This window comes from Vipera ursinii (genome assembly GCF_947247035.1).
Source record: "Vipera ursinii genome assembly, chromosome: 17".
NCBI classification, from domain to species: domain Eukaryota; kingdom Metazoa; phylum Chordata; class Lepidosauria; order Squamata; family Viperidae; genus Vipera; species Vipera ursinii.
Genome location: NC_139530.1, coordinates 1,211,864 through 1,234,381, shown reverse-complemented (window position 1 = coordinate 1,234,381; position 22,518 = coordinate 1,211,864). Strand labels below are relative to the sequence as shown.

The 22,518-nt window shown below is 46.3% G+C and overlaps 1 protein-coding gene across 1 annotated transcript; it reads left to right on the top strand.

Annotated features, from left to right (window-relative positions):
- Nucleotides 1–284: 284 nt before the first annotated feature.
- On the top strand, nucleotides 285–9,705 carry LACTBL1 (lactamase beta like 1; the record flags this gene model as incomplete). Its single annotated transcript, XM_083375632.1, has 8 exons — nucleotides 285–370; nucleotides 2,176–2,185; nucleotides 4,086–4,227; nucleotides 5,892–6,001; nucleotides 6,650–6,807; nucleotides 7,311–7,558; nucleotides 8,238–8,343; nucleotides 8,727–9,705. 8 exons carry the CDS (start codon nucleotides 285–287, stop codon nucleotides 9,703–9,705), a joined length of 1,839 nt encoding a protein of 612 aa, XP_083231758.1.
- Between the last annotated feature and the right edge of the window lie 12,813 nt (nucleotides 9,706–22,518).

The window sequence follows — 22,518 nt, the reverse complement described above, 5'->3', positions numbered from 1 at the left end:
TTGCGACGCCTGCACCTCCCTCCCTGGTCCCCCCAGGCCACTCTTGCCCAACTGCCACCCCCAGTAACCCCAGCGGCTGTGACTCCTGCCACCACTCCCCCTCACTCCGGTCCTGGCGAGAGAGCTGCAAGGCCTCAAAACCTGGGGAGCAGCCGCAGGCCCTGCGATCCCCCATCGCACGCTGCCCTCGCAGCACCACGGCTTTGGCCTGCCACCCGATTGGCCGGGGGCTACTTATCCCTGCAGCCAACGGCCCGGGACAAAGATGGTTGGGTGAATTGGCCATGCCAAAGGGCTCCCAGGCTCATTCGGTCCCTGAGCAGACACTCTGCGAGACTCACACTGGGAGGGAGACCCTTTCGGTCCCTGAGTGAGCAGCCAGGGCGAATCACACTGGAGGAGTCAGCAGCCCCCAAATGGAAGCCTCTCCCAGTCCCTGAGGATCCCCAGCTGAGTCTCAAACTGCAAGGGAATCCTTTTGGATCGTTTCCCTCCCACCATCATACCCTGAAAAATAATGTCAGTAGCAGCCAGATCTCTTAAAACCAAAATTAAACCAGGTGGCAGACTTTAATACGAGGTATTGCCATCTCTCTAAAATGTGACTTTTTATCCTTAAAATATTGGATGATATTTTTATGTATTTTATCTTTTATGTTTTGAATTGTACAAACTGTTGCAGTTATGCTTGGAATATGTGATGCTTGTGTTAAACAATAAAGTATTTGAAACCACTTTCAACTAGATTTGTAATCCTGCAGTGAGGCGTTTGGACCTGTTTGGCACTTGGGCTTCTGCCCTTTGCTGAAGTCACCGGCGATCGTCTTTTGTAAGGATTCGGAGTCTTGGTGTATTCAGAAATGTGCTGTTCTACCAAAATAAACTTCCAATGAAATTATGTTTGCGCTTTTCATGAAATTATTTTTGATTTCTCTCTCTCTGTCAGTAACCTTTTCTGCTGTACCTTAGGAAAAAAAGTGCCATGGACCTATATGGCCACAGGAGGGCAGCACTCCCTGCTTTGCCATCCTCGGTGTCCTATTAGAAATGAAGTTTTGGCTCCTGGAATTATCTTTCGTATTCCTGACAGCCTCTTCTGGGGCTGCTTTGAGCTTTCATGGAAGGAAGGAAAGGAAAGGGGGGAAAAAATGGGCCACTCCAGGGCTTCTTCGCCAAATGTTACAGCACACACCGGCCACAGGAGGGCAGACTTTGCTGCTCTGACTAAACTCAGTTGTATGGGTGTTCGATTAATACGTGTATTCCTTTATCAAAGGTGTATGCTAAGTGCCCCTAAGAAAAAAAGCATGGAGTCGTAGGAATCATAAGTCCCTAGAATTCTTGATCAGGGGTTGATGAATGGTGTCCATAAGAGGGCAGACTTTCCTGCTTTACCAGCTGGGTTTGGGGTGAAGAGAATCAAAGTCCTGCCAGAAGACCTCCCAATTGCTGTCAGTACAGCCTCCACAAAATGGTGCTCGTGCCGCCTCTGGGGTGTGCCATAGGTTTGCCAACACTGGTCCAGGGTCTCCTGCCTGAGCAGGGGGTTGGAGTAGAAGACCTCCAAGGTTCTGTTCTACTCTACTCTAGTTTCTTCTCATAATTTGCTCTGAACCCCAGCTTTTGAGGTGTTTCCCTAAAACCATCATATAACATCATTTCTGCAGGATTATTCCCATTAAAATTGATGAAAATATAGACAGGAGTTAGTTTTAGAGGCATACAAACCTGCTTAATTAGGAAGCTGCGTGCATCGAAAGGACAGTCCTTTTTCTGGCTGGCAGATGTTATTAAAAGGGATCAACTCCAGCAGATGCTTAAAGCAGCCAGACAGATTCCAGATTCGAATTAGGAGAAGTTTGCCCAATTTTCCAATTACACATTCCTGAGTTGTACATAATTCTGCTTTGAATTCCTTCTTAGAGGACTGTACTCAAAGCCTGAAGTCCTTTTTAATCAACTTTAAATCTAATAATAAAGTGTCAGAAAACTATGGACATGTCTGTCCTTCAGAAATCAAATCTTTGCCTCCTTCCCTTCCTTCCTTCAATGACCAATCAAGAGTTTAATATGGGAAGTCCCTAATATTTACAATGGAAGAAGGAAGGAGGAAATTGTATAGCTGACCAGCAGAGGGCGCCACAGACTTGTGTATTTGCCGTTCCTTAAAAGCAGAAACAGACCGGTAAGTGGATGAAGCTGAAAATGGATCACAAACCTGGTTTGTTTGTTTTTTCTGTTTTGAATGACACATAAATTGAAGCATCGTTCTCAGCAAATAAAGCAATAAAGATAATGGAATGGAATAGCAATAGCAATAGCAACAGCAATAGAATGAAGGGTAGGTCTCTGTCTCTCAACCTTGGCAACTTTAAGATGTGTGAATTCCCCAACCAGCATGAAGTATGTTACCTGTGCAAGAACCCCCCCTTCTTAATTTTTTAGGGGGGTCCCTTTCCATTTCTTGCCTGGATGGGGGAACAGGAATTTTCTTTCCATTCCTAGCTCTTTGCAGTCTGGTAATTTAGGTCTGCACACAACAGCTTGTGGCGGGGAGCTTAGCCACATAAATCTGGATTTTGCTGTCTTCCAGCAGTAGATTTCAAATACTCAGAACTGGGCAATAGAAGCGGAGAGGCAGGAGGAAACTCTGCTTCTACCGAGCCCGTCGCCCACCTCCCTTTCCCTCTGAAGCTGGCAGAAGGAAGGCAGATTCCAGAGTCATGGTAAGTCCATCTCCCACAGATGTTTGGGTAGGAGGGCAAGGGAGAGGAGGAGGAGGAGAAGGGGAGAATTCTGCAATTCGGCAACAGGTAAGGACCGATCACACACACAACACACACAGAATCAACCCTTGGCCTTTGGGGACCATCTCGCACCCAGAAGTTCAGGAGGAAGTGGGTGGCTTTGCCAGAAGAGTCAAGAGGGAAGAATCAAGAGAAAGGATAGAACATACAATAATAGAGGTCCTTTCCAGCTCTTATTCTGTTTGATTGATTGATTGATTGATTGATTGATTGATTGATTGATTGAAATGGTCTAGGGTCTCCTGCTTGAGCAGTGGGTTGGACTAGAAGATCTCCAAGGCCCTTCCAACTCTGCTATTCTGTTATTCCCTCGTTCTCACTAAGTTAGAGACTACAATAAAGCGTGGTGCCACTTTGAGCGGTGAGTCACAAACCTACGACATGTTTAAAAGCAATAATTCCCCCCCCACCTCCTGACACGTTTTACATCCGTTATCTATAGCCTTATGGCCTGATCGTGGTGGTGATATAAACTGTATTCTCATCATGGTTGCATCACCCCGATAACGCTTAATATTGATAAGGCAGGTGTGGCCTTATCTGAATTGAAAGGCGGAGATTTCTAGATAATCCCGATTAGGATAGGTACGTGGGAACGGTTGTGAGTTATGGGGCGAAGAGATGCTGTCTAGGGCAGGGGTCCCCAAGCCCCGGACCCCTTGCCCTAGGAACCATCCCCTCTTTCCTCCTCTTGCCCCCCACCCCTAGCCAACCAAGGTCAGAAAAGAAGTTTTTAGATTAGATCAAGCGTAAGTTCAATCAATCAAAATAGAGTTAGAAGGGACCCTGAAGGTCTTCTAGTCCAACCCCCTGCTCAGGCAGGAGACCCTAGATGATCTAGTCTCTTCTTTAACATTTCCATTGATGGAGCACCCACAACCTCTGGAGGCAACCCGGTTAATTGTCCTCACTGTCAGGAAGCTTCTCCTCCATTCCAGGTTGCTTCTCTCCTTGATGGGTTTCCATCCGTTGCTTCTCATCCTGCCTTCAGGGGCTTTGGAGGACAGGTGGACCCCCTCCTCGTCTTTGCAGCAGCCCCTCAAATACTAAAACACTGACATCAGGCCCCCCTAGTTCTTCTTTTCTCTGAACTAGCTAGACCGGCACGCAACTCCTTTACTTTCTCAGCAGCATCCCAGGGAGATACGGCGAACTTTTAGTTTCCCCTGAAACCTGCAGTCCCCCTCCCTCCCTAGAGCTCAGGGCAGGCTGGCGCCAAGCGACGGTGAAGGGCAAGCGTGAGTTGGCAGCTGGCCTTCTCTCTTCTGTCCCCATCAGACCGCCATTAGGCTGAGCTTCTTCCGCTTCTCCACCCTGGAAGGGAAGGTGGTCCATGTGGCACTCCTGGTCGTCTTCCTGCTCTTTGTGGCCATGACGGGCTGTTTCCTGTGGCAGTACAGCCTCCCCAAAGCGATGTCCAGTGAGTACAAGATCCATCACAGCTGGTGGGTTCGTGGCGCATTGAAATGGAACCAAGGGCGTTCTCCACTTTGCTTCTCCATGTTTCGCGGCACTTTCCTTGGAAGATGGGACATGTAGTACGTTCAACCCTGCTAGTCAGAGACTGGTTGAAAGGAATATTTGCAAAATGAAGGCAATGCCCAACAAAGTTATCTCCATTCGGAAGAAACACATCAAAACTTAAAATGTGATTGCCATCTAGAACAAAAATAATTCTCTGGTACGGATGTAGTAAATTACAAGTGTGTAAAAATGAAAAAAAAAATAGCTGAAGACTGCCTGTACTGGCCTTTTTTTTTTAAAAAAAAGTCAATAATAATAATAATAATAATAATAATAATAATAATAATAATAATAATAATAATAATAATAATAATAAAGTTGGAAGGGACTTTGGAGGTCTTCTAGTCCAATCCCCAATATTAATTTAAATACATCCAGTGATCTGAATGAATAGATGATTCCGTTCTGCCCGTTAGCACAGCAATGGCCCCTGAATTTTATTTATTATTGATTGGATTGGTTCACCTTAGCAACCAATAATGAAAAGGTTCTCAGGTAAACATCTCATCCTTTAATTTAATTTACTCGTCAAGGTCTAAAACAAAACCTGAGCAAAAGGGGGGACACAAAGCATTTGTTGTCACGCAGAAAAAAATCACTTAATATGATTCAGGACCCTTGCAGGTTGATTAATTGTGTTTAATGTGGCTTTGGTTTTAAACGCTGCAAGGTCTAATTCACTTTAATTGCTATCCTATTGATAATATCCCGGTTCGTTTTGGACCAAATTGGGTGTTCATTGGCCTCTTTTAAAATATTGGGCGAAAAAACCCTCATTTAAATATGCATATTTAATGGGGTGGCGACAGTTGCACGTCAGGCTAAATCAGACGCTAATTAAATACATAAAATCCCATCTACATAAAAACGAGGTCAGCCCAGATCTGGCAGCCTAAATAAAAAGATAAACTAAATTGACAGAGAGATGAATGTTATTCCTCCATATTCATTCATATCCATCCATATTCATTTCATTCCTTCCCCCTCTCTCTCACTCTCTCTCCCCCCCTTTCTCCATCTCCCTTTCCTCCTCTTTCTCTCTCCCCCTCTCTTTCTCCCTCCCCCCCTCTCATTTATGATAGGAAGCTCCGTCTAGCATGCTTGCTGATTAATTTTAATCTCAGTTGGCTTTTTATCTCCAATTACCAGATCCGGCTGCACAAAATCTGGAACAATGCTTTCTGTACCGCTTTGGTGCACCAGACAACTAGATTATGGAATTCTAGGGCTGGAAGGGACCTTGGAGGTCCTCTAGTCCAACCCCCTTCTCAAGCAGGAGACCCTAGACCATTTCAGACAGATGAAGTTCACAGGTCTTAAAGTTGAGTTGAGAAACACGCTGCTTCAGCCGTCTTGTAGACCTGTACCTCCGGGCCACTTATAGTTCAGCCCAACCTGGTTCTGATGCTCCTGTTTCCACATGGCTCTCCAACCCACCTGGACCTTCTCAGGTGGGGTGACTTCACAAAGCCCATAATACTGTGAATATGGATTTCCATAAATGCTTCGACTCGCATTCCTGCCCTTAGACCCTGTTCTCTGCCCTGGTTCTTCTGCTAGGCTCAGTCACCACGGACACCCAAGCAGCTGCAGCGGAGATGTGTCCCCGTTACCCAGATCCTGTCCAACTGGACCACCCCATCCCCATCCTGAAGGACGCTCTGGAAAAGGTGCGTTGCAATCAAATGGGTCCAGTTATTTCCCGACAATTAGAACAATTAATCAGCGGAACAACTTGCCTCAGTAAGCTGTGAATGCTCCAACACTGGAAGTTTTTAAGAAGAGACTCGACAGCCATTTGTCTGAAATGGTATAGGGCTTCCTGCCTGAGCAGGGGGTTGGACTAGATGACCTCCAGGGTCCCTTCCAATTCTATTCTGTTCTATTCTAGTCTAGTCTAGTCTAGTCTAGTTTAGTCTAGTCTATTCTCTTTGAGGTTTTTTACATAATATTTCCTGTGCGTTATTATATGTCACATTTTATGCCTTTAACTGCTGTAAATCAGATGAAAGAGGGAGTAAAGCATTTGGAAAGCTGATTCAATTCTAGTTTGCTGAATAAGTCATTGTGGGTTGAGTTCCCGTAGCACAGTTACATTGGCTGTCTTGACACATCACGCTAAACTGCGGCTTGTTTTTTGAATAAGCTGTGGATGATTGGGTTCCCCCAACAAGCTATCCAGAAACAATGATTGGCAAGCGGCCTTCACACTAAGCCAGAACAGTATTATGGGAATATTAGCCATTCATTCTAGCCATAAGCGAAATAGAAGTCTGAAAATTTTATTCCTTGCTTTCTGGTCCCCAAATTCCCTCTAGGTAGACACTCTCCTCCGGCACAAAATCCGCAATCCAGGCCTCCCAGCTTTGTCCGCCATTGTCATCTACAATGACATGGTCTTGTGGACCGGTAACTTTGGGAAACGCAATGGATCCAGTAACCTCTCCGGTCTTCCCAACGAATATTCCATTTACAGGTGATTTGGGGTTTTTCTCAACTGGAAGATGTGGGAGAAGGATCAGGAGCCCAAGCGTGCATCTTTTTTGCACTGCACTGGTTCTAGTTGCTTTCCAGAAATTCAGACATGCAAGCACCAACTCTTGAGGGGGACCTTAGATGTGAGAATGCCCGATTCCTTAGGGAGTCACGATTTTCTCCTGAGGAAAATCAATATTTTCTACTGCTTTTCCTCTGCTCTGTTTTAACTCAAAGCCCGGAGGTACCCTTCTCTGCTGCCTTAAAGCAGAGTTATTCATTTTGTAAAATATTAACAACACGGACTTAATTCGGAGAACAGAGGAGAAATGAGGATTACAAGCAGGGCGACCCGCCTGCCCACATTTGCAGCCTCGTGGATTTGTGTGTGGGGGGGCGTGGGTTTCTTCCCCCAACGTGTCCAAAAGCGGAAACAAATTGCTGCCCCAATCTTGTCTACTGTGCTCTTTTATGCAATTGTGTGATTTTGTACCTCTGTGTTAGAATTGGAAGCATCTCTAAGCTGTTCCCAACCATCATGCTGCACAAGCTTTGGGAGGAAGGAAAGATAAATTCTCTCGATGATCCGTTGGAGCGCTACGCCCCCAATTTCTCCATTAAAAACCCCTTGGGGCACCTCAAGGAATCCAAGCAGACGTACTCGGGGGATGGTCCAAGCTCTTTCGAGGACAAAACTCTGCCCCCCAGGCCTTCTTCGGTCACCCTGAGGAGGATGGTCAGCCAACTGTCAGGTAGGAAAAAATTGGCCAAGCAAGAGGTCAAGACGATTAGGGGACTGGAGGCTAAAACATACAAAGGACGGCTGCAGGAATTGGGGGGGGGGTGTAGTTCCATGAACAGAAGGACTAGGGGAGACATGATAGCAGCCTTGCTCCTACAAGAAAGAGGGGGGGGTCAACCTCTTCTCCAAAGCACTAGAAGGCAGGACAAGAAGCGACGGATGGACACTAATCAAGGAGAGAAACAACCTGGAATTAAGGAGGAATTTCCTGACAGTGACCACAATTAACCAGTGGAACGGCTTGCCACCAGAGGTTGTGGGTGCTCCATCATTGGAGGTTTTCAAGTAGAGATTAGAGAACATTTTGTCTGAAAAGGTCTAGGTTTTCGTATCTGAGCAGAGGGTTTTATACATATATAGCCTGGAACAGGGGTCTTCAAACTTGGCCCTTTTATGACTTGTGGACTTCAACTCCCAGAATTCATCAGCCAGCGAGGAATTCTAGGAAGTCCACAAGTCATAAAAGGGCCAAGTTTGAAGACCCCTGGCCTAAAAGATGAGGTTGCTTTCAGGGGTTGAAAGGAACGTGCAAAATTATGAGCTAAGGTAATGCAATCCAAGGAGATATCTCCCACCTGGCCCTCCCCTGCCCCCTTTTCTGATATTCATCGGCTCTCCTGGTCCTTCAGGTCTTCCCAGGCGCCTGCGGTCCACCAACCTCGTGTGGAAAGGAACCACCCGAGAAGCACTAGCTCTTCTCCGAGATGACGTCCTGGTGGCTGATCCAGGAACCCGGTGAGCAGAAGGCCTCAGTTGACCTTGTTCGTCTGGTTGTGTTGCTCAGGGCTGTGGGTTTCCAACCTGTGCCCAGAGGTCCCTATATTCAGAACACAGGATGCTAGAGTTGGGAGGGAGCTTGGAGGTCTTCTAGTCCAACCCTCTGCTCAAGCAGGGGGTCCTTGGCCATTTCAGTCATGCTGGCTCTCATGCCTAAGGCAGGACTAGAACTCTCCGTCTCCTGGTGATTCACCCAAAGGCACCCAGCTGGACTAGAACTCACCACCTTCTGTTGATGGGCCCAAGGTTACCTGGCTGGCTGTCGTGCCTAAGGTGGAACTAGAACTCACTGTCTCCTGGTGGTGATGGACCCAGTAATCCTCTCTGCTTTTCCTCCGCAGGTGCCATTACAGTAATCTGGCCTTCTCGCTATTGGCTCACGTTTTATCTGAGCAAGTTGCCAAGGGCGACTACCAGAACTGGGTCTCTGAGAGAATCCTTGACCATCTTGGGATGGAGGACACGGGCTTTGATCTCACGCCCAGCCTCCATTCCAGATTGACCGTTGGCGTCTACGGCAGTGGAGAGGTGGCTCCTCTCTACGACCTGGGCTGGTACAGACCTTCTGGACAGATGTTCTCCACCGCTGCTGACTTGGCCAAGTTAGCCATGGTCTTCTTGGGCACCTATCACCGGCATCTTCTGGAGCCGGAGACTCTGAAGGTCATGTTGACCCCGCTGTTGAAGTGCCCCAGGGACTACTTCGCCAACAAGACGGGCACCCCTTGGGAGATCAACGAGCAGAGGGACTACGACCTCCTCCGGAAGGACGGGGACATCGATGGCTACTCGGCCACCTTCTCCCTTATCCCCAAACTCCGCCTGAGCTTCATCCTCTTGATGGCTGGTCCTCGCCCCCAAGGAGGAGACCTCGTAACCCAGACCTACGAGTACCTGATTCCCTCGCTGGAGTCTGCCTTCCGGGAAGTCAAGAAGAAGCTCAAATCTCCTCCGAGTACTGCTCCCTACGTGGGCTACTACACCTTCTCCAACTTGACCTTCTACGAGATCAAGGTGGGGCCCCAAGGAGAGCTGCTTATGCAGCAGTTTGGACCTCACATCGAGAAGGTCATCCCTGAGAACTACCGGACGATTCAGCTCCATCACCTGGAAGACCGTACCTTCCAGATGGTCTTTGAGAAGGAATTTCCGTGCATCCTGAAGTTAGGGCCTGCCTCGATTTCCCTCGAGGCCCAGGACGGTCAGCTTTTTAACTTCTACCCGTTTGACCCCAAGGGACTGTCTCCCGGGTTTGACGTCCCAGGCTTGAACACCTACAACATCCTACGTCTTCAAAGGAAGCCCGTCTTCTCTTCTTAAGATAAAAGATACTTTTCCTGCTCGGGAGGCTGAGAAAGGAAGAGAACCAGCCCCCCCCCCCCGAATTAGCTGAGTATTTCCTCCTGAATATTTTCAAACATTTGACTGAGATGGTGTGGGGTTGGACTGGAGGACCTCTGAGGTCCCTTCCAGCCCTATGATTCTTTGATTCAATTCATGTTTCCCTTTTCTCACCATTCCTAGGATCTGGGCTTCCTGCCTTCTTTCCCACAACAATAGATAACATCTTGGTCCCGCCTTACTAAGACTATGGAAAGAGTTACTCAAACTCTCCAAAGCACCAGAGGGCAGGAAAAGAAACAACGGGTGGAAACTAATCAAGGAGAGAAGCAACCTGGAATTAAGGAGGAACTTCCCAAGAGTAAGGACAATCAACCAGTGGAACAGCTTGCCACCAGAAATTGTGGGCGCTCCATCACTGAAGGTTTTAAAGAAGAGACTGGACAGTCACTTGTCTGAAATGGTCTAGGTCTCCTACCTTGACCAGGGGGTTGGACTAGAAGACCTCCAGGGTCCCTTCCAGCTCAATTCTGATTTCTTCCGTGAAAATGCTGACAGCCAGCTGAAAAAAGTCGTAAGCTGGGTGACTTTGGGCCAGTCTCTCTCCCAACCCAACTCACCTCGCAGGGCTGTTGTTGCTGTTGTGGGAAAAATAGGAAGAGGAAAGAGCATTAAGTAGCTTCGCTGCCTTGAGTTATTCATAAAAATGATTTTGGCCGGAGATAAACAAGTAAAAACAGAAGCGGGTGGTCAGCATCTTGCAGCTTGACCCCCCGCGAAAGAGAAGCGGACGCAGGGGGAGCCCACGAGCCTCCTGCACTGACCTGCATTCGGATGTTTTATCTCTCGGATGAACAAATGAAAGTCGTGGCCCAGCCTTGCGTTTGTGAGCGTGCAAAGCTCGTTAAGAGTTTGGGGGCAGATTAAAAACGGGACGATCATCTGATCAGGGCTCAGCTCCAAATCACAGGATTACCGGGGGGTTGGGGCAAAAGTGGGCCCTCGGATTAAAAATGTGCATCGCGTTTTGTTTTTTTAAAATCCCCATCAGATGTCATTGAATTGTTTCCCAGCACGATCCCGAAATCTCAAATTTGCAAATTCCCTTCATTTCAATTGCTAAATCGAACTGATTTTTAAACAGCCTTTTTTTTTTGTAAAGTGAATTGAACGCTGGCGAGGATAGAAACCAATGAAAAACAAAAGGCGTATCGAACAACCAAAGAGTAGGATAAAATACAGCAGATACAGCATCTAAAATGTGACGGTTACAGGTAAACGGGTCCTGTCCTTAGCAGAGGGTTGGGCTAGATGATCTCTGAGTTTTTCCCTTTCAAGAATTACTCAGTGATAACAGTGGTGAGAGCGGCTTTTGAAAAACCTGCAGTTGCAAATTAAGTTTTTGTTTTCTCCTGTTCTGAATCCATTTAGATCCCAGGCTGCAAAACTGCCAGGTGTTTTAATTTGCAAAGTCCAAATTGGGAGACTGGACAGAAATTGGATGGACCATAAAAGGGAGAAGCCAAGTGATTCAACCATCCATCGGCTTAGACTTTGACCCATTTCATTTCACAGGTGCCAGGCTGAAATTGCTCTACGTTCAACCAGCTGTTGGCTGTAGAATTATTCCTGCGTAGGAGACGGCAATAAATCCTGGATACGGGTGTGGATTTGAATTGACGAAGATTCTCAGCGGTTAATCATGAACAGGAGAGTTTATTTGATGGCGACAGCAAAGCGTATGCCCCAAAATGATTCGCGGGTCTGCCTTTGCGCTCTTATAAATAAATTAATGTTCATTCTGTCTATGGGAGGGGGCCTTTGTTCGTTTGTTTTCTCTCAACTTTGTCCATTTAAATTTTGTGCGGCTGTTTTGTTTTTTTCCCCCCTTCAAAGCAAAGGAAACACGGGTGAAAATTCACAGGGTAAACGGAGACGTATGTTTGGAAGGCAGTGTCCCCTTTCACTACGCAATAATCTGTTCTACAGTCTGCAAAATTCACGTTTGGACTAAATCCGGATGGATGGATGGATGGATGGATGGATGGATGGATGGATGGATTGGTTGATTGATTGATTATGTGCCATCTAGTTCACATCATCTCTTTGGAACCTCCGGGAGGGAGGGAGGGAGGGAAGGAGGGAGGGAGAGAAAGAAAGAAAGAAAGAAGAAAGAAAGAAAGAAAGAAAGAAAGAAAGAAAGAAAGAAAGAAAGACACCTTGGATTATTATTGCACATATTTATGTCCTATCTTGTCTAGCAGACATCCATCTAGTGAATTTTAATATCTCCTAACAATTCTGAAGTAGACCAGACTGAAAAAATATAGCCCAAAGTCAGGAGGAGAAGGAGAAGGAGAAAGGCAAGAGAAGGAGAAGGAGAAAGGCAAGAGGAAGAAGAAGAAGAAGAAGAAGAAGAAGAAGAAGAAGAAGAAGAAGAAGAAGAAGAAGAAGAAGAAGAAGAAGAAGAAGAAGAAGAAGAAGAAGAAGAAGCATTTCTGGGAAACGAAATTGGTCTTTGAGAACAATTGTAGGCATCCATCACACCGAGTTTTATCTTCAGAAAATATGATCTGGTGATCCCTGTTACCGAAAGTTCAATATTTGCATCTCAAGAGGTTCATTTCCTCTTTTTGGCAGAGAGTTGCGTCACTCGGACTGGGAGTCTGGTTGAAAAACAAAAAAACAATAAAGATTTAGACACAATTTACAACCAGCCCAAAGTGACAGGCAGACCTTTCAACGGGTGTGATTCGAGTCAAAAACGAATCTCCCGCAATCTTGATCTTATTTGTCTGGCGAGATGCATTATCAAGATCCAAAAGTTTCAAATTGTTCATTTTTTTTAATTGTTTCCTTGGTAAAAGTGTCGTTCTTGCAGATTTTAAAATTATTATCATTTCTGGAAAGCATTAGAGCATTCAAACCTTTGCTTGAAAGGGTGTTATGTACTTTATTGTGTAGCAATAAAAAAACACCAGAATTGGTGATTTATGGTTTTGATGATTAGATAGTCCAGATCATAGAAAGAACATAGATGTAATTTTAGAGCGAGAAGTTAAAATAAATACGAACTTATAACTGCTTTGAAGGATATCAGAATTCTTCAGTTCTACACATCTATTTTCTTTCTTTTGCAAATAATTTTATTGGTAAATACAAAATAACACAAAGGGGGAAAAACGGGGGAGGGTAAAAAAAGAGGAACTTATAAAAGGTGGTGGGGAAAAAAATCCTGAAAAAAATATATATAAAGAGTATTTTTTCCCCAGTACAGATACAAAACATAGCATATTTTGTTCTAAATTATGTAAATATATTAAAAACTATGCAGAGAGGGAGAGAAGAAAGAGAGAATGAGAGAGAGATGAAGTTACATGGAGAGAGAGAAAAAGATAGAGAAAAATAAAGATAAAGAGAGTTCAAGTTAGAGAGAACAAGATAGAGAGAAAGAGATAAAAAGAGGGAGAGATAAAGATAGGTAAAGAGAGAGAGAGATAAAGAGAGAGGGAGAGGGAGAGAAAGAAATATTTTTTTTCCAATGAAATTTCTTTGCCTTTGTGTAAAGTAATATAATACTTTTCTTATATTCACACCGTCTGTTGTTCCAGTATTCCCTTCTTGTAAGTTTATTATTCTTTTCTTTTTCTTTCTGCAACTCGGATGACAAACAATTTCCCTGGTTTATTTGCAGATCCAACATTTCTTTGTTTGGCATAATTCATCTTTATTTTGCAGGAATCATGACCTAAGCAAATATCTGGCTGGCATTTCCCCGTCTGGCCCCGAATTTAATCCACTTTTTTTTTAATCAGTTTACGTTTTTAAGAGTGAATTGCCTGATGTTTCCAAAACAAAAAAGCAGAGTTGTGTTGAATAATCAGCTCAACGCAATTTCCCACACGCTCGTTCATCCCCACAAACAAAAACTGCAGTTCGGGAACAGCTTTTAAGAGCGCAATAAAAATGTTCATGATGTTCTGGATTGGATATTGAGTTTTAACACTTGGCCAGAAAGGTTATAGCTGAATATAAAGTAAGTCCCTTCTCCAGACTTTGCACCCCTGAGAAGGAGAAGGAGGGAGGGAGGAGGAGGAAAGAAGGAAAGAGGAGGAGGAAAGGGAAAGGAGATGAAAGGAAAGAAGGAAGAGGAAAGGGAAGGGAGAGGAAGGAGAAAGAAGGGGCAGAAGTGATGGAAAAGGAGAAGAAAGAATGAAAGAAGGGAAAAAGGAGGAATAATAATAATAATAATAAGAAGAAGAAGAAGAAGAAGAAGAAGAAGAAGAAGAAGAAGAAGAAGAAGAAGAAGAAGAAGAAGAAGAAGAAGAAGAAGAAGAAGAAGAAGAAGTTGGAAGGGACCTTGGAGGTCATCTAGTCCAACCCCCTGCTCAGGAAGGAAACCCTGTACCATTTCAGACAAATGGCTGTCCAGCCTCTTCTTAAAAAACTTCAGGTTGTTCCGCTGGTTAATTGTTCTAACTGTCAGGAAGTTTCTCCTTAGTTCCAGGTTGCTTCTCTCCTTGATTAGTTTTCATCCATCGCTTCTTTTCCTGCCTTCGGGTGCTTTGGAGAATAGCTTGACTCCCTCTTCTTTGGGGCAGCCCCTGAGATATTGGAAGGCTGCTATCATGTCACCCCTCGCCCTTCTCTTCGTTAAACTACACATACCCAATTCCAGCAACCGTTCCCTATATGTTTTAGCCTCCAGTCCCCCAATCCTCTTTGTTGCTCTTCTCTGCACCCTTTCTAGAGTCTCGACATCTTTTTTACATCGTGGTGACCAAAACTGGATGCCGTATTCCAGGTGTGGCCTTACCTTACCTTACTAAAGTGGTATTAGTACTTCAGTTGATCTTGATTCTATCCCTCTGTTAATGCAGCCTAGCACTGTGTTGGCTTTTTTGTGTGGCTCATAGCCAGCAGGGTCTGTTTTTGGCTGATGTCCTTTCCCGGGTGGGGGTGGGGTGGGCAGCTTCCTACCATCCCCTGCGGTCCCATCCCAGCCATCCCAGCCATCCCCCAACCCCTCAACTGCAAGCTCAATTGTGAAGGATGGTCATAAAACGACAAGGACGCCACACCCCAACCTTGGATTGTTTGCCATCCGCCTTCTCTCTTTTACAGCCACCGTCCTAACCCGTGCCATGAGATCCTGGTTATTCAGTAACCAGAGTTTAGCCTTTAAAAAGCCCTCTTCCCGACCGTCAAGTCAAAGGTCTCCCTCGTCTCCGCCGTCTCTGGAAGAGCCTCAAGCTTGGTTTCAGCCATGAAAACTGGCCTGATGCTAATCCTTGGTTTGTGCCTCCTCCCGGCCCTCGCCGAAGGCATCACTGTCCAGGTAATATTTGAAGGCTGTTTGGTTATATAATAATAATAATGAGGAGGAGGAGGAGGAGGTTGGAAGCGACTTTGGAGGTCATCTAGTCCAACCCCCTGCTGAGGCAGGAAACCCTATACACCATTTCGGACAAATGGCTGTCCAGTCTCTTCTTAAAGACCTCCTTGGATTCTTGATTAGAATTTTATTGTCACTTTAAACCTACGTTAATCAGCATAGATTAAAATCAAATAGGATAGTGGGAAGCTACGTGACCCAGAGTTCGGCCTCCAGGCTCTCCCTACAGAACTTCAGCCTAACCTCATAAAGAACGGCGGCAGGAATTGGGTTTGGCTAGTTTAATGAAGAGAAGGACTAGGGGGGACATGATAGCCGTCTTCCAGTATTTGGGGGGGCTGCCCCAAAGAAGAGGAGGGGGTCCACCTGTCCTCCAAAGCCCCTGAAGGCAGGACAAGAAGCAACGGATGGAAACTCATCAAGGAGAGAAGCAACCTGGAACGAAGGAGGAGCTTCCTGACACTGAGCAGGGGGTTGGACTGGAAGACCTCTGAGGTCCCTCCCAGCTCTGTTATTCTATCATCCTATTCCCAAATCAACTAACCAGTGGAACAGCTTGCCTTCAGAGGTTATGGGTGCTCCATCTCTGGAGGTTTTCAAGAAGAAACGACCTCGATTTGCAACGGTTCTCAAAATTGCAGCAGCCCCGGAAAAAAGGGACCGAGGACTGTTTTTCACACTTACGATGGTTGCAGCGTCCCCGGGGGGTCACGTGATCCCCTTTTTGCAACCTTCCAGCAAGCAAAGTCAATGGGGGAAGCCAGTTTCATTTAACAACTGTGTTCCTAGGTTAACAACTGCCGTGATTCATTTAACAACCGTGGCAAGGCAGGTGGTTAAAACGGGGCAAAGTTCGCATGAGAACTGTCTCACTTAGCTGCACAAATTTGGGGTCCAGTTGGGGCCGTAATTCGAGAACTGCCTTATAAAGCGAGAAATATGTTGTTTTTCTCTTCCTATCCCGGACAGGTCGAAAATTTCAGCTTCTCCTGGGACTCGGTCAAAGCGCTGAAGAAGATCCTGGATCCTCCACCCCTAAGCCCCCGATCCCGAAGCCGAGACCCGGTGCCCGTGTGCTTGCACCCCCAACTGCCCCACGAATTCCTGTCTCTCTGCTCCACGCCAAAGGCCTCCAGTGTGATCAGGGCCCTCAGTAAGTCCAAACGGTCCTTAAACGGACCGAGTTTAACAGTCGTCGTAAAAGGGAGCAAAAGTAAACCCCAAACCAAGGTCTCCCTTAGCCCCGGAAATGTTGGGCTCCGATGTGGCCGTAAGCCAAGGACCGCCTGTACTGCAAGGAGACATTTGCAAACGTGGTTGCCGGCTCGGAAAGTTGTGTAAACCCACAGAGTTGTGACTGTGTGCTTCACACGTCACAGCAGAGGGCAAATGCTCCAGGACAGGACCTGCCTTTTGGGGGGGGGGTGATAGGGGCCCTGCTCCTGGAAGGTCCCCCCCGAAAGCATTGTCACCTAAATCATTTGCAAGGTAGCCGCGAGGTCATCTAGCCCACCCCCTAGCCTGGGGCAGGAATATGCAATTACTGTATCCTCAAGAGACGGTCAATCAGCCTCTGTTGAAACTCCAGCCAGCATCCCTTTAGGCAAGGCTGAACGTCCTTCCTCTTGGGAAGATTTTTCTGGTGTCCACTTCCTGGTCATTTTAACCCTTCTTTTCCCACAGTCCTCTTTAAGTACCTAGTCCTCTTTAAGCACATCTTTCTTTCTTTCTTTCTTTCTTTCTTTCTTTCTTTCTCTCTCTCTCTCTCTCTCTCTCTCTCTCTCTCTCTCTCTCTCTCTCTCTCTCTCTCTCTCTCTCCCTTCCTTCCTTCCTTCCTTCCTTCCTTCTTTTTCCCTTCTCCTCCCCTCCTCTTTCTTTCCTCTTCCTCCTCCTTCTTTTCCTTCTTTCTTTATCCTTCTTTCCTCTTCCTCCTCCTCCTCTCAAAAGACCCCCCCAACCTCAGAGGGCACCCGGGACCCCACAGCCCAACCCTCTCTCAATTCCCACTCTAGTGCCTTACAACTGCTCCTCAGAGGCAGCTGACAGGTTGGGTAGCCTAGTAGACCATTTGGCCAACTCCTAGCTGACCAGGTCGAAGTAGCACAGGTGAAGGTTGTTCAGGCTGGGAGGGCCTCTCCAACCCGTTGTCTTCCTCTGCTTCAGACCGCATCGCCAGCGATCCCGAGACCTGTGAGATCTGCTTTAATGTTGCCTGCTCCGGATGCTAAGGGAGAGGCGGCCGTGGTCATCCCCGTCCTCCTGTTGTGACTGTCTGCAACCTCCTGCTAGAAGGCGCCTCCGTCGCATTGCGTGCCCCCTCTGTGGACTTCAGGGCTGGTATCAAGAGAGGAGAAGCCACGGAAGGACAGCCCTGATGATGTTGCCTAGTTGGGTCATGAAACGTCTGCAAGAAAGCCACCCAGCTCAGAGTGGACCAAGGACCCACAGTCCTCCTCCTCCTCCGAAGACCGTGAAGTCTCCTTCTCAGTAGCTGGCTTCACACATTACCCTAAGCCATTGTTTCCTTAACCATGGTTTGTTGGGCAATCCACACTCGGCTGTGTTCTGTCGCATACTCAGCTTACTTTGGGCCGTGAAACTTAGTTTTATAAGGACTAAGCCCAACGCAAGCTGGAAACGGTACATTTTTGGCTCAACGGCAGCAAGATACGTTTAGTTTTTAACTCTGCCACAAAAGCTTGCAAGTTTGCGCTCTTGGCACGTTTCTGCCACGCTGCCCTTTGATAACTCCACTCTCTGCCCACGGAGTCATTTTTCCCTTCCCCCCCCGGGGCTTTTCTCTTCTTCTCCATCCCTTCCTTTAAACAGATTTATTTTTGTACTTCTGCAGCCCTTAAACCTCTGCTAGCTCCACTTTTCGGTGGGTGGAAGCAGCCCCCTAAAAAGGGCCACCCCCAAAATAAAGCTGGCCTGATGGGAAACGGCTAATAAAATGCTTTTATGGGGCAAAATGTCTCTGAAACGGTTTACTTATTCCGCTATCTCAGGGGTTGCCACAAAGAAGAGGGGGTCCAGCTATTCTCCAAAGCCCCTGAAGGCAGGACAAGAAACAACGGATGGAAATTAAATCAAGGGAGAGAAGCAACCTGGAACTAAGGAGAAACTTAGGAACAATTAGTCAGTGGAACAACTTGCCACCAGGAGTTGTGGGTGCTCCATCACTGGAGGCTTTTAAGAAGAGATTGGACAACCATTTGTTTGAAATGGTATAGGGTTTCCTGCCTGAGCAGGGGGTTGGACTAGATGATCTCCAGGGTCCCTTCCAGCTCTATTAGCCTTTTATTCTGCTCGGCCACATTCTGCCACTGGCTCCTTTGCTTCATTCCTTAGACTTTGCCCTGGTTGTCTCATAAACAGCCACCACCAATGCAAGTCTCACCCTGCCCTATTCCCAAGCAGCCAACAATCCCAGTTTCAGCAGCGACATCCAAAGGCCCGACACTTAGCCAACATCAGAAGGTGGTCTGGACTTTCTCTTAAAACCGGGCGCTTGAAAAGAGCAGCTTCTGAAATCTGGGTCTCTTTGTAAAGATCATAATGTTCATAATATTCTGTGTTGCTCGGCTGCCCTCTGTTGCACATCCATGGAAATGTCTGGAGGGATTTTAAATCACGGTCAGTTTTCCGGGTCAGTGGAGAAAGAGAAGTCTGTCGGTCTACGGTAGCAAAAAAAGTTAAAAAAAAGAAAGAGAAAAATAAGGAGTCTGGGAGCTTAGGTTTTGTCTTTTAAATAAGATTTGCGAGTTGGAAAAAAACGCTGGTATTTATGGCGGTCTATCTCCATGGAGTGTGAAGTCGGCCAGAGTTGACCGAAACCACCTCTGTGGCCGGCAGCAAGAAGAAAGCAGATGTGTGTTTGTGTGTGTGTGTGTGAGATGGCTTGGGGAGGGGTATATCCACCAAACCAGTCTGGCCAGCAAAACGAGTCCATCCGTTTCACTTTGCCCTGTATATTTTGGAGAGCTTCTGCTTGATCCTTGGGCCAACCTCTGGAGATGCTTCCAAAAATATCTCCTCTAAGTTTTTCCCAGTCCTCAATTTACAATACTTCATTTAGTGACCATTCAAAGTCAGAACACCAATGGAAAATGAGACTTAGGACCATTTTCACAGTTACGGCCGCCGCAGCATCCCCCACAGTCACATCATGAAAATTCAGAGGCTCAGCAACCGATTCATATTTATGACAGTCGCAGTGTCCCATGTGTGTGTGTGTGTGTCATGCGATCTGCTTTTGCGACCATCTGACCAGCAAAGTCAATGGGGAAGCAAGATTCATTTAACAACGGTGCGACCAACGTAACAAGTGCACTGGCCACTGTGGTGAGGAAGTGTCGTAAAACGGGGTAAAACTCACTTAAGGAAAGGTCTGACCTAGCAACGGAGGTTTTGGGGGGTGTCAGTCGTGGTCGTGAGTCAAGGACTTGGGGAGTAGGTGGAAAGCGACACGTGGTCTCTAAATGGAACGACCCCCAAAGATGGGTTCAACTTAACGGCTTAGGGTTAAATTGCACAGGTTGCCCTCGGGGTGCCTGGATTGCATGCGCCCATTAGGCCTTCCTTCCTCTGGGTGGGGGCTGTCCTTGGGGTCTTCTAGTCCAACCCTCTGCTCAAGCAAGAGACCCCTAGGACCATCCCAGACCAACGGTGGTCCCATCTCAGAAGCCTCCGGTGATGGAGCACCCACACCTTCTGGAGGGAACCCTCAGGAAAACATGGCCACCTCCTTCCTCGTCCTCCTCCTCCTCACCTCAACCTCCGAGTTTAGGGATGCTGCGTGCGTGACCCCCGCCCTCTCGTCCTTCCAGGTTTTGTGGTGACGAAACCCCAGATGGATGACCAGGCTGAGGAAACCCTTCCTCCTCCTCCTCCTCAAATGTCACAGAGGCAGAAATGCAGCCCGGCAGGAAATGCAAAAGTTCAGCTGACGCATGGGGGCAGCTGCCCAGGGCCCTTAAAAGCCCCCTTCGGAGGAGGACCCGGTGTAAGCCTTCCACAAACGCTTGGAGATGAAGGGCCTCCAAACTGCGGTAACTACTTCTTCTTCTTCTTCTTCTTCTTCTTCTTCTTCTTCTTCTTCTTCTTCTTCTTCTTCTTCTTCTTCTTCTTCTTCTTCTCCTTCTCCTCCTCCTCCTCCTTCGTCTCTTCTTCTTCTTCCCTTCTTATTTTATATATATATATATATATATATATATATATATATATATATATATATATATATATATATATATATATATATATCATATATTATATATTAATATATATTATTAGTTTATGAAAATATAAAATGCAGAAATACAAAGGAAAAAGAGGGGAGGAAAAGAAGGAAGAGGAAAAAGTGTAGGATTAAGAGGGGGGGAAGAAAAAGAAAAGAGTGATTTATGACTCCTTTTGGAGCAGCAGAATAAGATAATAACATTCCAAATTATAAAGAATATGTAGGGTAACTTGAGGGTTGTGTTGATGGGATGCTCTGATGGTCATAAGTGCGAGGATCGGACGTAGGTCAGTAAACAAATTACATGTACCCAAGAACAAATGGCTTAAGGCTTTAGAAAGGGCCTCCGGTTGCACTGGCGTGTCCTGGTGCAGCGTCTTACAAATGCACACAGAGGTTTGTTTCCACTCATGAAACAGCCCGTAGATAGCAGCTTAAACCAAGTTAGCACTGGATTTGCAAAGTTTGGTCTGCCTCATGGAGCAATTCTTTAATGCTTCTCTGTTCTCTTTTCAGCTTCTGGGGGTTCTCCTCACCCTCTCCTTCAATAGTAAGTACTCACAGCCTCCTCTAGTTTGCAGTTTTAACCTCCCCCCCACCCCACCAAATGCAGCCCCATTTAAGCACTGATGATGTTCCCTAGTGGGGTCATGAAACGTCTGCAAGAAAACCGCCAAGCACAGAGCATCAAGGACCCCACAGTCCTCCTCCTCCTCCTCCTCCTCCTCCTCCTCCTCCTCCTCCTCCTCCTCCTCCTCCTCCTTCCCCCTTCTCCACTCTTTCACTTATTTTTATTTGATTGATTGATTCAACCTCGGCGCCTCTTGCAAACGAGCTCCATCCTTCTATTTAAAATGTGATGGTTTGGACTCCACGGCCTTCACAACCCCCCCCCTTAAGCTCTTCATGCCCCCGTTTTCTGTCCACTGTCTCGACACCACAAAGTGCCTGGTGTTCTGACACAGGAGTTGCATTTTAACAACACCCGAAGAAGGCCTGAAGCTACTGTGTGTTTGCAGCCCGCTCTAGTCCCAACCGCCTTGTGACGCTCTTCGTTTTCCCCCAGGTGCCGAAGACACGAAAAATCCTGCAAACGGTCAGTAATTTTCCTCTCTCGCTCTGGGCTAGGTCGCTGAAGTTGTCCAGCTTCCTTTCGTAACCCTGGAAGGTCCTTCGGCTAATTTCAGAAGGATATTGCTGCGCTACAGGGCTAGTCCTCGACTTACGACGAGTGCAAAATTCTCTTGCTTTCCGTAGCTAAGCTAAAAACACGGCACTAAAGGAGAAGCCGGGAGGAGGGGGGAGGAAAAATGCAGCCCAAAGCCCCAATTCCTGAGCACTAGATTCTTTCCTTGGGTAAGCAAAGCGTGCTGCTTCAGGATCTGACATGGGGCTGAACTGTGGCCGTAAGTCGGGGACTACCCGGAAAGGATTGATTGAGGCTCTTGGGTATGCAAGGAGTCCGAATAGAATAGAATTAGAATTAGAATTGGAATTGGAATTGGAATTGGAATTGGAATTGGAATTGGAATTGGAATTAGGAATAGGAATAGGAATAGAATAATAGAATAGAATAGAATAATACAAGACAAGACAAGACAAGACAGAAAAATTAGAATGGAATGGAATAGAATAGAATAGAATAAAATAGAAAGAATAGAATAGAATAGAATAGAAGAATGAAACAATAGAATAGAATAGAATAGAATAGAATAGAATAGAATAGAATAGAATAGAATAGAATAGAATAATACAATACAATACAATACAATACAATACAATACAATACAATACAATACAATACAATACAATACAATACAATACAATACAATACAATACAATACAGAAAAATTAGAATGGAATGGAATGGAATAGAATAAAATAGAATAGAAATAGAACTGAAAGGGACTTTGGAGGTCTTCTAGACCAGCCCCTGGCTCAAGTCCTTTTAACCCCTTCTCTTCCAGAATGCAAGACCGAGTGGTTTGACCGGGATAATCCCTCCGGTATTGGCGACTATGAGCTTCTGGCGGAACTCTGGGATGAAAATCCAGAGAAAATCTGCTCGCCACCGATTGGGATTGAGGTTCAGACGGTCAGCGGCCTCCCGGCCTTCCAAACCGGGCAGCGCTTCTCAGTGTGAGGCTTCTTTCTGGTG